The sequence below is a fragment of the Enoplosus armatus genome, chromosome 15 (assembly GCF_043641665.1).
Source record: "Enoplosus armatus isolate fEnoArm2 chromosome 15, fEnoArm2.hap1, whole genome shotgun sequence".
NCBI classification, from domain to species: Eukaryota; Metazoa; Chordata; class Actinopteri; order Centrarchiformes; family Enoplosidae; genus Enoplosus; species Enoplosus armatus.
The window spans coordinates 12,308,722-12,320,963 of NC_092194.1; the positions used below are offsets into that span (position 1 = coordinate 12,308,722).

The 12,242-nt window shown below is 39.5% G+C and overlaps 3 protein-coding genes and 4 non-coding genes across 7 annotated transcripts; all 7 read left to right on the plus strand.

Annotated features, from left to right (window-relative positions):
• The first annotated feature begins 1,291 nt into the window (after positions 1-1,291).
• zmpste24 (zinc metallopeptidase, STE24 homolog) lies at positions 1,292-4,409 on the plus strand. The gene is made up of 9 exons (XM_070920809.1): positions 1,292-1,530; positions 1,870-2,016; positions 2,246-2,449; positions 2,617-2,769; positions 2,973-3,114; positions 3,207-3,382; positions 3,584-3,688; positions 3,831-3,974; positions 4,086-4,409. Exons 1-9 carry the CDS (start codon positions 1,423-1,425, stop codon positions 4,308-4,310), a joined length of 1,404 nt encoding a protein of 467 aa, XP_070776910.1. The 5' UTR covers positions 1,292-1,422; the 3' UTR covers positions 4,311-4,409.
• Positions 4,410-6,209: 1,800 nt separating this feature from the next.
• On the plus strand, positions 6,210-7,633 carry atp5if1b (ATP synthase inhibitory factor subunit 1b). Its single transcript, XM_070920392.1, has 3 exons — positions 6,210-6,299; positions 6,972-7,084; positions 7,335-7,633. Exons 1-3 carry the CDS (start codon positions 6,231-6,233, stop codon positions 7,474-7,476), a joined length of 324 nt encoding a protein of 107 aa, XP_070776493.1. The 5' UTR covers positions 6,210-6,230; the 3' UTR covers positions 7,477-7,633.
• A 1,346-nt stretch (positions 7,634-8,979) lies between these two features.
• On the plus strand, positions 8,980-11,982 carry rpl13a (ribosomal protein L13a). Its single transcript, XM_070919869.1, has 7 exons — positions 8,980-9,022; positions 9,748-9,820; positions 10,093-10,158; positions 10,381-10,482; positions 10,961-11,046; positions 11,226-11,285; positions 11,727-11,982. Exons 1-7 carry the CDS (start codon positions 9,002-9,004, stop codon positions 11,934-11,936), a joined length of 618 nt encoding a protein of 205 aa, XP_070775970.1. The 5' UTR covers positions 8,980-9,001; the 3' UTR covers positions 11,937-11,982.
• LOC139298450 (small nucleolar RNA Z195/SNORD33/SNORD32 family) lies at positions 9,941-10,022 on the plus strand. The gene has a single exon (XR_011598716.1). It is a non-coding gene; the product is annotated as a small nucleolar RNA Z195/SNORD33/SNORD32 family (small nucleolar RNA).
• Positions 10,219-10,297, plus strand: LOC139298452 (small nucleolar RNA Z195/SNORD33/SNORD32 family). The gene has a single exon (XR_011598718.1). It is a non-coding gene; the product is annotated as a small nucleolar RNA Z195/SNORD33/SNORD32 family (small nucleolar RNA).
• LOC139298454 (small nucleolar RNA SNORD50) lies at positions 10,778-10,853 on the plus strand. The gene has a single exon (XR_011598720.1). It is a non-coding gene; the product is annotated as a small nucleolar RNA SNORD50 (small nucleolar RNA).
• Positions 11,426-11,501, plus strand: LOC139298455 (small nucleolar RNA SNORD50). Its single transcript, XR_011598721.1, has one exon. It is a non-coding gene; the product is annotated as a small nucleolar RNA SNORD50 (small nucleolar RNA).
• Positions 11,983-12,242: the final 260 nt, after the last annotated feature.

Sequence of the window (12,242 nt, forward strand, 5' to 3'; positions counted from 1 at the left end):
TTACTATTATTAGTTTAGATTGCAGTCTTTTATCCAAAACGTAGGCTTTTCAGTCTAGGGGTTTGTTAATATGATTACCAACCGGGCAAAGCTGGCAGCTGCCTCTGGGCCTAGACCCCTTAAACTGTGTTACAAATTTGATTAATTGTAATTTTGTTTAGGAATATGCATGACTACAAGAGCAATACCAACTGACATAACTGTTTGAAAATGTAGGTTTTGTTACCTTCATTATTTCATCAGATATTACGAGTAAATGATTCACATTCTTTAACAAATGTGTTGAATTAATGTGTCACACATGAAACCTGGAGCCATGCAACACTGCAGCATAGGAATACTGTACACACTGCTCAGAGAGTGGTAAGAACTGCAGCTAATTTTTGCCCTGGGGGCCGCCAAACATCTTAATCTGGTCATGACTGTAGCTACTTTATCACTAATTTCACATCGTCTGCCGTGTTTATAGTAATTAAATGGCAATTGACAGACACTGAAATCTATTACACATTTATATATATATATATATATATATATATATTAGAATGACTTAACATTAATAGAATTCACTGGATAACCTTTTGCACATAAGGTTACCTTGTACGTGTTTGACAGGTATTCCGCATAAATTGGGCGTGGCGCAGTTCCTCATGAGGTGTGAGGACCCCAGCGCCCCTCACAGGCGTAGATTGTTGGAATAACAGTTTCTGTCCTTTGCATGATAGTGTTAAAAGCAATCACTGCCTCTCTAAACAACTTGTGATTTTTGTGACTGCCACTTATAAGTGCATTGCGAGTAGACATAATCGTTAACACTGCTCTTATTTAATTTTTTTTTTTTTTTACCAGACTCCATTTAAATCGCGACCATTTAGCGATGAGTAAAATCTCCAAACGTTTGACTCAAGACAAACCGAAGTAAAAATCGGCCAAGTCTGAAATAAAAACATTGTGTGTTGTATCTGCTCATAGGAGTTTGTTTTACGGCGTGGTTAACTTACACATTTGTTTTTTTGTTTGACTTCAATGAGTTCCTCACAACTAAAATTTATCAGCCGCGGAACCAAAGTTATAGTCGTCGTTTCCAGAGGGGTAGAATTTGTTGCCACACCTCACCGCCAGACTCGCATCTCGCATGAATGGAATGATATTAGCTGTTAAAGCCTAGACTTAGGAATGGAAACTGGATGCACAGATTTCCGAGTTAACATTTTTAGTCTGTATCTGTTGATTTGACGCGGGGACAGTTTTCCTTTATTCAACTTTAAAGTGTTGTCTGTTTGTTTGTGTGTAGAGCTGAAGCTAAGTTAGCTGCTAGCCTAAAACTACCAGTCAGGCTAGGTAACGTTAACATAATCGTTAGCCGGCGAGTTAACGTAGTCATTCCTGCTCCAACAACATAGACCAAATAACAGAGCAAAGATGGTTGAATCTATATTTGACCTCCCGGTGGAAAAGCAGATATTTTATGCTGTTTTGGGATTTTCGTGGACAGTGTATCTATGGGAGGCGTACCTGTCATACAGACAGGTAAGTTAATCATTCGTCAGTACCAGACTCAAAGTTTCGGTCTGTTTCGTTAGCTAAATGTGTTCCACCAATGAAGTTCATGTTAGAAAACGTAAAACACTGAGTTACACTGAAACACTTATGTAAATCTGGACAAAACAAACTAAGATTTTTTAATTCAGTAACATTTGATATATGTGTTTTGTAAGGTTAATTTACTATATATTTTTTCTCATGTTGTCCAATATTTGACAATGTTTGAATTCAACAAACTAATACGTCTGAAATTTGTAGCAAGGGGCTAACAGTATAGATGAACTGAGCTAAAACATTTTTCATACAACACTTTTCCCTCCACAGAGGAGGATATACAGATCAACAACACATGTGCCACAGGAACTAGGGAAGATCATGGATTCTGAAACATTTGAGAAGTCGCGTCTGTATCAGCTGGATAAAAGCAACTTCAGCTTTTGGTCTGGACTCTATTCTGAGACTGAAGGGACGGTAAGACGACCAGTAAATTAACAGGCTTGACAAAAAGCTTTCAATCAGTCTAGTTACTGAGGATGTATTGATATGTCAAAGGGGCATAGAATGGGACAGACTTCTAAGATTGTTTGTTACCATGAATATTCAGGTTAACATAGTCATTTTCATTATTTATGTTTATGCCACATGTTTAGTTTGATATGTAAAATGTAAAAAGCTTACATTATGCTCAAAACCTTTTTAGTTGATCCTGCTGCTCGGTGGAATCCCACTTCTGTGGGGAGTCGCTGGTTCAGTGACCGCTCGCTTTGGATTTGGTTCAGAGTACGAGATCACCCAGTCTCTCGTGTTTCTGACGCTCGCCACGCTGTTCAGTGCCTTAACTGGACTTCCCTGGAGTTTGTACAACACATTTGTCATTGAGGAGAAGCACGGCTTTAATCAGCAGGTACACTGACCGAACAGCACTTTGCACATCAGACGTTTAGTGTGATTATTTGATACTTTGAAGATCACCAGTTTAACCACACAAACACACAGATCCCCCTCTTTTTCTATTTTCCACCATTGTCTTTTTTATTTGTTTTTTATATTAATGTCTTGTCTTCCTCTCAGACGGTCGGCTTCTTTCTTAAGGATGCCGTAAAGAAGTTTGTTGTGACCCAGTGTATCCTGCTGCCCGTCACCTCACTGCTGCTGTACATCATCAAGATTGGTGGAGACTACTTTTTCATCTATGCCTGGCTCTTCACCCTGGCTGTTTCTCTGGTTGGTGCTGCATTCACTTCCACTTTGCCAACTGTTAAACAATGAGCCAACTTGTAGAAAAGGCATCTTTGTGTAATTAGGGAACATGGTGATGAGGGAGTAATCAAAAGTAATGCATAGGTCACTCTGTAGTTACACTTTGGCCGATTGTTTGGTGCTAACATTTCATTCATAATGCGTCTCCTCATCTCCTGTGTTCTCAGGTACTTGTAACGATCTATGCTGACTACATTGCTCCCCTGTTTGACAAGTTCACTCCTCTGCCAGAAGGAGAGCTGAAGACAGATATTGAGACTATGGCCAAGAGTATAAGCTTCCCCCTCACAAAGGTTTATGTAGTTGAAGGTAAAGTAATACTACTAAATCCACATGGAGCCACATGCCTATTAAATCATCAAAAATCTTTAATTGTCTTGAATGTTTTTCCATATTTCCAGGTTCCAAGCGCTCGTCACACAGCAACGCATACTTCTATGGGTTCTTCAAGAACAAACGCATTGTGCTTTTTGACACTCTGCTGGAGGACTACTCACCTCTGAACAAGTCTGGAGAGCCGCAGCCCGAGCAGCCAGATAGCGATGATACATCCAGCGACTCAAAAGCCAAGCCCAAGGTCACATAGCCATAAACTTTATTCAGAAAAGTTCTTATTGCACTGATACAAAGCAGGGTTCCCTACAGGCATTTAAAATGTTTCAAAGTTTGTGGCCATAAGAAATAAACACTTTGGCTTTTACACCCAAATTATATGATTGTTTTTGTCTTGTCTTTCTGTGTAATTCAACGGTGTTCTTCTTTACAAATACATTCACAGAACAAAAAACAAGGATGCAACAACTCTGAGATCCTTGCAGTCCTGGGTCATGAGCTTGGCCACTGGAAGCTTGGCCACACGGTCAAGAATATCGTCATCAGTCAGGTGAAGAATTTTCTCCATTAAGAATTTTTCTTTCTGCACCAAAACAAAGCAACCAGTTGGCCTGACTACACATGATCAAATGCACACTTTCAGATGTTCCTTGATATGCACGTAACCTTTGCTGACTCTGTCCTTTGTGCAGATGAATTCCTTCTTGTGCTTCTCCCTGTTTGCTGTTCTGATTGGACGTAAGGAGCTCTTTGTAGCTTTTGGCTTCGATGACAGCCAACCCACATTAATAGGCTTGATGATTATCTTCCAGTTCATCTTTTCCCCGTACAATGAGGTGAGTATGGAATTGTTTCAGTCAGTTTTTGAGCTGTTGACTTATTTATGTTATTTCACGTCATCATAATTTGCAGATGTCCTCACACATATTTATATTTTGTCTTTACAGCTCCTGTCCTTCTGTCTGACAGTCCTGAGTCGCAGGTTTGAGTTCCAGGCAGATGCCTTTGCACGCAGCATGGGCAAAGCCTCCGAGCTCTACTCTGCCCTCATCAAGCTCAACAAGGACAACCTGGGCTTCCCCGTGGCTGACTGGTTGTTCTCCATGTGGCACTATTCCCACCCTCCCCTCCTGGAGCGCCTCAGAGCGCTGGGCAGCATCAAGCAGGACTGACGGGGCTGGAAGGGGGAGCAGCGATCGCTGCCTCCTCCAAAGGGCCTCCGCAGACCACTCCTGGCCCTGTGAGGCACCCTGGTCTTTTCCTACCCACCCCCCATCTTGTTTTATCTTGTTTTAGTTATTTCTCGACTTGCCATACTTTCTATTTTGTTCCCTTTGAAACTTTGTTTTAAACAAAACCAAAACATATCAGCACAAGCCAGCCTAAAACAAATCTGGAGTCTGAATTGAAGTCTCCGCTCTTCCTCTAGAGACACCTAATATGCACTTGCTGAGAGCAACACTTCTGGGCAATGTGTGTTTAGCAAAAGCTATTGTCAGAGCACAAGTCACATTTTGCAGATTGACCTGAAGGTTTATATTTTGAAATTATTTAATTTCTGTACAATTTGATTATAACTTAAAAAAAGGAAAGTAGCACAGAAAATGTGTCATTTCAAAACCTGAAACTTGACCTGCAGAACTGTGTTTCTGTTCTGCGTACAGGACATCCATTTTTTAAGCTTATAAAGTGGTTAATCCTACAGTACACTGAGTTTTATTTATTGTAGATAAAAAAAAAAAAGGAACAATGAAAAGACAGATAGACAACTTCATACGTACTCATGACAATGCTCTTTGCAGATACACAGGCCAGAATTTGATTTGTCCCTCAAGTGCAACCGTTGCTTCGTTAGAAATCTCTCCAGGCCAGCTCAAGAGTAAAAACGTGAATCTAGTCATCAACTCAAATTCTCAGTTTTGCAAGAGGAACTATGTAGACACTTTGTCACAGTGAATAAATGTGAGGCCATCTAATTATCTGTTTTTGTTCAGATAATGGACGCATTATGAACAGAGCAGTGCAGAAAATTTCATTTGAATTTAGGTTAGACTTGTGATTTTCATTTTTTACATGCATTGGGGGGATCTTGTTTTACTTTTTCTAATGCACTTGCTTCCCGACAAGGTTCCAACCTTACCTGTACATATGTAACTTTGATGAATAGAGTAATGGCGTATGATGTGAATTGTGAAAAATGTTGAATGTGGTTTGAAATTTTAAGTTGATACAGTGTTTCTTAGTTTCTTCTCTTGGTTTTGGGCCCGAGTGAGCCCAGAGTTGCCTGGCAAGCAAAGTATTTATAGGGGACTTGGGGAAGAGGGTCTGCAAGGTTCCTTTCACCACATAAGCCAGTGCTTGGTTTGTTCAATGAGGGGACTGTATACTTTCTTTGCAGCATTGAATAAAATCCTTAAAAGCATTCCTTATGGTTGATGGTTGTTTTCATTTTTTAATATAGTTATAAATTAAATCTAAAAAGTTTAAGTATGGCTAAGATTTAAAAGCATTCCAATGCTTTTCTTCTTTTCGGATGTTTGTTTCTTTCACAACTTTATTTGAGAAATGTAGACAAAAAGAAGTAGTCTGGAGTGTTGTTGACAGATAAAATAAAGGAACAAATTATAAGTGACATAATGTTTTTGTTAACAATGGGTTTAATACGTTGTTCGAATTCCTCTAAGACAAAAATAAATGTGCATCTATGTATATGGTATTATATGGTAAAATCTCCTTGGTATTAATACATCAAAAAGTTAAACGTCTGTGTGGTCAGCAGCTACGTAAAAAAACGTGCTGACGGTGTCACGCTGTCTGTTATTGAGACCATACCATTATGAAAAAAGGACACGATACGTTTTTCCTTACACTATATTTAATTGCTTGTTACGAATATAACAAATCTGGTAGCGCAATGTAATAATATATGAATATATGAATTGGTATTTATGTCGGTTTCTCATTAGACCAATGTGATGCACGTGTCATCCCTGTCTGGGTAATAATGGCGCCGTCCTGTGGCGTAGTTTTTGAGGACAAGGGCAAGTTCCCCTGTCACTTGTCAGTGTTGTTTTCACATGTGAGATTCAAACATGGCGAGGTTTTTGAGGCCTAACATCAGGAGTTTTGTCACCTCACAGCTGAGAATGTCATCCGACCAGGTAAAATACGTCCCGAAAACACATCACTTGATTAAAACACTGCTTTTTGTAACCGTTATACCTCTGTGTGTGAATCATTTAAAATGAATTAGCTCAATAATTTCGGCTAACTAAAAGGCTGTATGACAAGTAGGTAATTAAACAACTGTTGGTGACTTGATTATAGGTCAGAGGAATTTTGTAGCAGTGGGACAGATTTACAGCAATGTTGAGGATAAATTTGCAGGGATTACTTTTAATCATGTAAGGTTTTGTCTAAATGAAATACCAGTAGTTGCCTGTCAAACCACTTTACTCAGAAAATAATTCAGTTCTGTGAATGTGTTGTTGTCCTCTGAGGTTCTGGTTTCATTGTTGTAAACAGTTTCTGGTCTGTTCCAAATGTCTCTATTATCACCTTACAAACAAAGAAGCCCTTTGTGAAATAGAACTGAAAATTGACCTTCAGAATAGGGTAATGTTCATCAGGTCCAACTGACTCCACCTTAATATCACATAGACAAGTCTTGAAAGCAAAACCCTGGAATGAAATTAACTTTGAAATTGTGTAATTTGAAGCCTCTATCTCTTAAAGAAATGTACACAGAGCAAGGCCCTCAACTAAGCTCTTACTTGTCTCTGAATGTATATACTAAACATTTCCCTTTTGACCGCTCCCCTACCAAATCTCAGCTGGGTGAGCTGGGTAAAGGTGCAGGAAAAGGTGGTGGCGCTGGAGGGTCCATCAGAGAAGCAGGTGGAGCCATGGGGAAGAAGCAGGCTGCTGAGGAGGAGATGTACTTCAAGTATGCATTTCTTTCTTTTACAGCAACCAAATGTGGACTGAGAGTTTTAGCTATATCAGCTCTTCATTAAACATGGACCCCAAACCTCAAAGTCACCATATTGTTTATGATTATAATGATCTTATCTTACTGTTCTAATTTCTCTCTGTTTGTCTCTTTGTCCATTTTCTGTTCCCTCCCTCTCTTTTCCCACCGTTTATCCTTTCGCTCCTCTGTTGTCACCCACCACATCTGTCCATCTGCACATAAGGCGTAAAGAGCAGGAGCAGCTGGCTGCATTAAAGCAGCATCACCAGGAGGAAATTGACCACCACAAAAAGGAGATTGAACGTCTGCAGCGCGAGATTGACCGCCATAAGGGAAAGATCAGGAAGCTGAAGCATGATGACTGAGTGAAACCTTCCTAAAAAAAGTTCCAGCTTTCTCACCGACCCGGCCAGACACCTTTACTAATCACTGCTGCATGCACCGTGTCAGCGGGCCAATCGTGAATGTGTGGGTGATTGTTCTGAAAATGCTTGAAAGTTATTAAAACAGTTCATAAAATGATTATTGTTTCCATGGCATGCTGTGACACAAGTTGTACAACTTTTCAACCCTGTTTTGTAGTAGGTCAGTGTGCTGTATGTTTCAGGGAAATGGCCAAAGTGGAAAAACTTAAATATCTTTAATGCTTCACATCAACTTATCTTCTTGTGTGATGTATAAATAAATTTGTAATGTAAATGGCATTGGTAGGTCTATCTTTTAGTGCTGTAACAATTAGTTGATCAACAGAAACACCAATAATTGATTAAGGAAAATTACCAAACATAATTTCAACTTCTCAAATGTGAGGATTTGCTGCTTTTTACTGTTTTATGTCAATGCACATTTGATATCTTTAGGTTTTGGACGGTTGGTCAGACAAAATAAGCAATCTTAAGACATCACCTTGGGCTGTAACATTTGTCACAATTTTCTTGACAATTAAATGTAAGAATAATTGGCCTAACTGATAAAATGAATAATCATGAGTTGCAGCTCCATATCTTTAATATGAAATGGTAAAAATATTGCCTGAGAAGGTACGTAGTCTATATATATATATATATACATATAATCACTGGCATTGGGAATATTTAGGAATATGCACCATTTAAATTTTCACACACAACCATGGGTTTCAAAGCATTTTGTGAAAATGTGCATGTCAAATTGCTCTGTAAGGCCCTAATCATTTCAGTCTATATTCAGCTTCAGTGGCACATATCCCGAAACGAATGTCCACTTAATCAAATAACCATGGACAAACTGACATACAATGAATATGGGGCCATCAGGCCAGTGGGCCTGTGGGCAGCTGCTCACTTTCCCTGGTTGGTAATCCATCCTTGAAGCACAGAAGTCCTTGCACTGGATTTTCAAGATGAATAAATGAGACAAAATTACAATTCCAATGTGCATTATCTCTAAATACATGAGCCAACATAAGCACAGGATGACATTTAAGGATGGTAATCAGTAACATAGCTTTTTTCCAATTCACCATAAGTCCATTCTCAATTCAAATCACAAAGCAAGTGATTAAAAGCAGAATACAACAGGATGGTGCATTGAGTTTCACATGTATGAATATCATATTAGCCCAATATTGACAAGCAGGAGACTGTGCTTCCACTGAAGGTCCAGGATTAAAATCCGACAACAATAAAAATATAAATTCTCAATTGGGAATCAAGAAAGCATCAACTTGTTAGAAATACACAACGTTATACGGTATAACGTTAATCGACGATGAACTTCTCCCTCCATACAAAGGCGGCGGTGGAACATTTGTACAAACTTCCCACGAGAAAGAATATGTGAAAGTCGTCACTTCCGCCTGCCCCTGCCTTTTACCACGAGCAACCCCGTGTGTCTTTCTTTTCGCACATCATGGCGGACCGGTTCAATAAGGTGGGCAACTGCTGCGGAGTCATTATGTCTTTTTATTGCTTTTTAGTGGAAGTTAAATATTGTCTGGTACAGTTAATCTGCGGGCAATAAGTATGGGACTACTTTGTGTAAAAGTTGTTTTATTCTGCATTTACCTTAAGACTAGATTTTAAAGCTTACTTGAGACGGCTAGCCGTAGCTGAGTGGACATGCCTTCATCATGGCAGCTTCCTTAACAAGTCAATGCTGTTAGCCTGCTAGCTTTAAGTCTCGTCATGATTGTGTGCAAGTATGGGTAACGGACGCGCAAATATAATCTTTTAATAGATGTCTGTACTTTGTACAAAGTAGTATGTTACACATTATACTTTCATAAACATCGACGTTATCTAGCTGTAAATTAGTTTACGTGTTGGCATGCATTGACGTTGATGCTAAGCTAATGTCTTAATCGACAAGTCTCCATAGGCCAGTTAAGTTATTAGAAAGCTCATGGAGGCAGCAGTGCGTTTGCCAAAGGCCTGAAACGTTTCTCATTAGAAGTGATTGTCTTAAATGTGAAATGTTTGCAATTTCCTCTTTGCAGTTATTATAGTCCTTTATGAAATGTGATCAGCAACAGTCGGGTATTGACTGAAATGTGAAGCACCCTTGTGTTCCGGTTAACGTTGCCCTGCAAGTTTATAGGAAAGGTAAAGTTTTTCTAATTTTACGTCAAAGATAACAGTATCTTTTGAAACCTGCAGGTTCTGCTGCTTGATGGCAGGGGCCATCTACTCGGCCGGCTTGCTGCCCTTGTGGCTAAACAGGTTCTGTTGGGTAAGTTTTAAATAAAATTGAGCTATATTCAGTTTGATTTTGCTATAATGTCTAGTGTCCAAATGAACACTATGTTCAAATACTGAGCGACACATTAAGCGAGAAGCTGTTTTGCCTCAGTCTGTCACTGATGATAAATTATCTGCTTTGCTTGAGTTTAACGACCATGAGAAAACTCACATGCACTACCATCTGAGACGGGCCGTAGAATATCATTAACATGACCAGATTTTTTGATGGCCAAACCCTAAACTACATTTTTTTTCTTTTAGGACACAAAGTAGTGGTGGTGAGATGTGAGGGCATTAACATCTCCGGCAACTTCTACCGCAACAAGTGTAAGTAGGGTATATATATCTGTTCAATTAAGCTTTTTTTTATTGTGCCTTTTTGACATGCTTGTCAGTGATGTTTTACTACTAATTCGAGTTTTAATGACCATGAGACCACCTTACATGCACTACCATCTGAGACATAGCATTAAATACTGAAATAATAGTTGCCACTGCTTATTGTATTGAAATATTTGTAACTCAAATGTTTATCGTGTGCCTCAACAGTGAAGTACCTGGCTTTTCTGCGTAAGAGGATGAACACCAACCCCTCTCGTGGACCGTACCACTTCAGAGCTCCCAGCAGGATCTTCTGGAGGACCGTCAGAGGTGAAAATGTGGCACTACACCGGACATGGAAACGTCCTCACCAGAACATGAAATTATATCAATACTCATAAATTAGATTCTTACATTGAGAATGTAGGACAAATATCAACAATGATAGAAATGGATAAAATGTAATTGAGAGATTGTGCTCAAACATAATTTTAAGTTTAAGAGGAGTCAATATGCTCTAAATGTAGGCTGCATGTGGAACGTATTAGACTTAACTCAATTGAGACATTCGAAATTTCTTCAGTATGTTAGCGTTCATTTGACCCGGCACAAGTTGGTCCTTGCTGGACAGTGATGAGCTCTTTATCCCGAAGCTGATCATCTATTGATGAGACAAACTTTTCGGATCTGATTGCTGAGTTGAGTAGGAACAAAGATTTGTGCTTGGACAAATAAACAACAGATACAGCTGCAATGGTTGCGTTGTGAAAATGTATTGAACTTACAAGTACTCTCTTCTGTTAACCAGGCATGCTGCCACATAAAACCAAGAGAGGCCAGGCTGCTCTGGAGAGGCTGAAGGTGTTCGACGGTATCCCCCCACCCTACGACAAGGTGATGAATCTCAGTTAACAACAAAGGGTTGTAACTCTGCTGTCCGTGATGGAAATTATACCTTATCTACCTTGTTTGAATAATGACACTGAAAAGAAATATGGTCTGAGACATGCTGTCCTAACAGTGGTTAGATGTGCTGTTTTCTTCTTTATCTGATTTTGGCTTTCCTTCCACAGAGGAAGCGCATGGTCGTTCCAGCTGCTCTTAAGATTGTGCGTCTGAAGCCCACTCGCAAGGTGAGCCTCAAGTATTTAAGAGCTGACTAAATGAGATTTGAGGGTCACACTTTTTGACTTTCATTGTAGCGCTTACCTGGCTGTAAAATAAGCAAACATGGATAAACAGCTTCAATTTACCTGCCACAACAGTTCTTACTTGACGGTGATGAGCTCTTTATCCCGAAGCTGATCATCTATTGATGAGACAAACCTTTCGGATCTGATTGCTGAGTTGAGTCATGGACAAGTTGTGCCTCAAGTTGAAGCTTTTAAACATAAAACCTCAAACTGGTAAAATGTAATTTCAGGAATACATCCAAAAATGTGTTGCGTGAAATCACTAAAATATCTACTGTAGTAAATTTAGACTTTATTTTTTGCTGGTGGTATAAACACCTTGGGCACATGGTGGTTTGCCAGTGATGAGCCATCCTGACTTTGATTTTCTTTTCCCCTCAGTTCGCCCTCCTCGGGCGTCTGGCACATGAGGTCGGCTGGAAGTACCAGGCTATCACAGCCACCCTGGAGGAGAAGAGAAAGGAGAAGGCCAAGCTCCGCTACACCAAGAAAAAGACAGTGAACAAGCTGACCAAGCTGGCAGAAAAGAACGTTGAGGCCAAGATCGCAAAATACACAGACGTTCTGAAACAATATGGAGTCCTTGTCTGAGCTATTTACTTCTGGCCAATAAAGAAATAAATGTTTATAGAAAGTGTATTGACTTTTTCATTCATGATTGACAATGGCACTTAAGTTTAAATAAAGTTAATTATTTGTGGTGGTATTCCTGCTGGTAGTGACGGTTAATATTATGGATATTCTATGAATCATATTGCATATTCATGTGACCTGGGCCTGGTTTTCAAAATGTGGCTGCAGACAGTTGATATCTTTAAGGAATGTCATGTAATATGTACAACATCGACTCACCACATCACACAGACATGCATCTCGCATGTGACTATCAAAACTGCA

Bases quoted from the DNA above. Each gene is read 5' to 3' on its own strand.
- zmpste24 (XM_070920809.1), top strand. From the start codon at position 1,423: ATGGTTGAATCTATATTTGACCTCCCGGTGGAAAAGCAGATATTTTAT. The intron at 2,450-2,616 runs GTACACTGACCG...TCTTCCTCTCAG, and splicing joins AGCACGGCTTTAATCAGCAG to ACGGTCGGCTTCTTTCTTAA. The intron at 2,770-2,972 runs GTTGGTGCTGCA...CTGTGTTCTCAG, and splicing joins TCACCCTGGCTGTTTCTCTG to GTACTTGTAACGATCTATGC.
- atp5if1b (XM_070920392.1), top strand. From the start codon at position 6,231: ATGGCGAGGTTTTTGAGGCCTAACATCAGGAGTTTTGTCACCTCACAG. The intron at 6,300-6,971 runs GTAAAATACGTC...ACCAAATCTCAG, and splicing joins TGAGAATGTCATCCGACCAG to CTGGGTGAGCTGGGTAAAGG. The intron at 7,085-7,334 runs GTATGCATTTCT...TCTGCACATAAG, and splicing joins GAGGAGGAGATGTACTTCAA to GCGTAAAGAGCAGGAGCAGC.
- rpl13a (XM_070919869.1), top strand. From the start codon at position 9,002: ATGGCGGACCGGTTCAATAAG. The intron at 10,483-10,960 runs GTGAAAATGTGG...TCTGTTAACCAG, and splicing joins CTTCTGGAGGACCGTCAGAG to GCATGCTGCCACATAAAACC. The intron at 11,047-11,225 runs GTGATGAATCTC...TTCCTTCCACAG, and splicing joins TCCCCCCACCCTACGACAAG to AGGAAGCGCATGGTCGTTCC.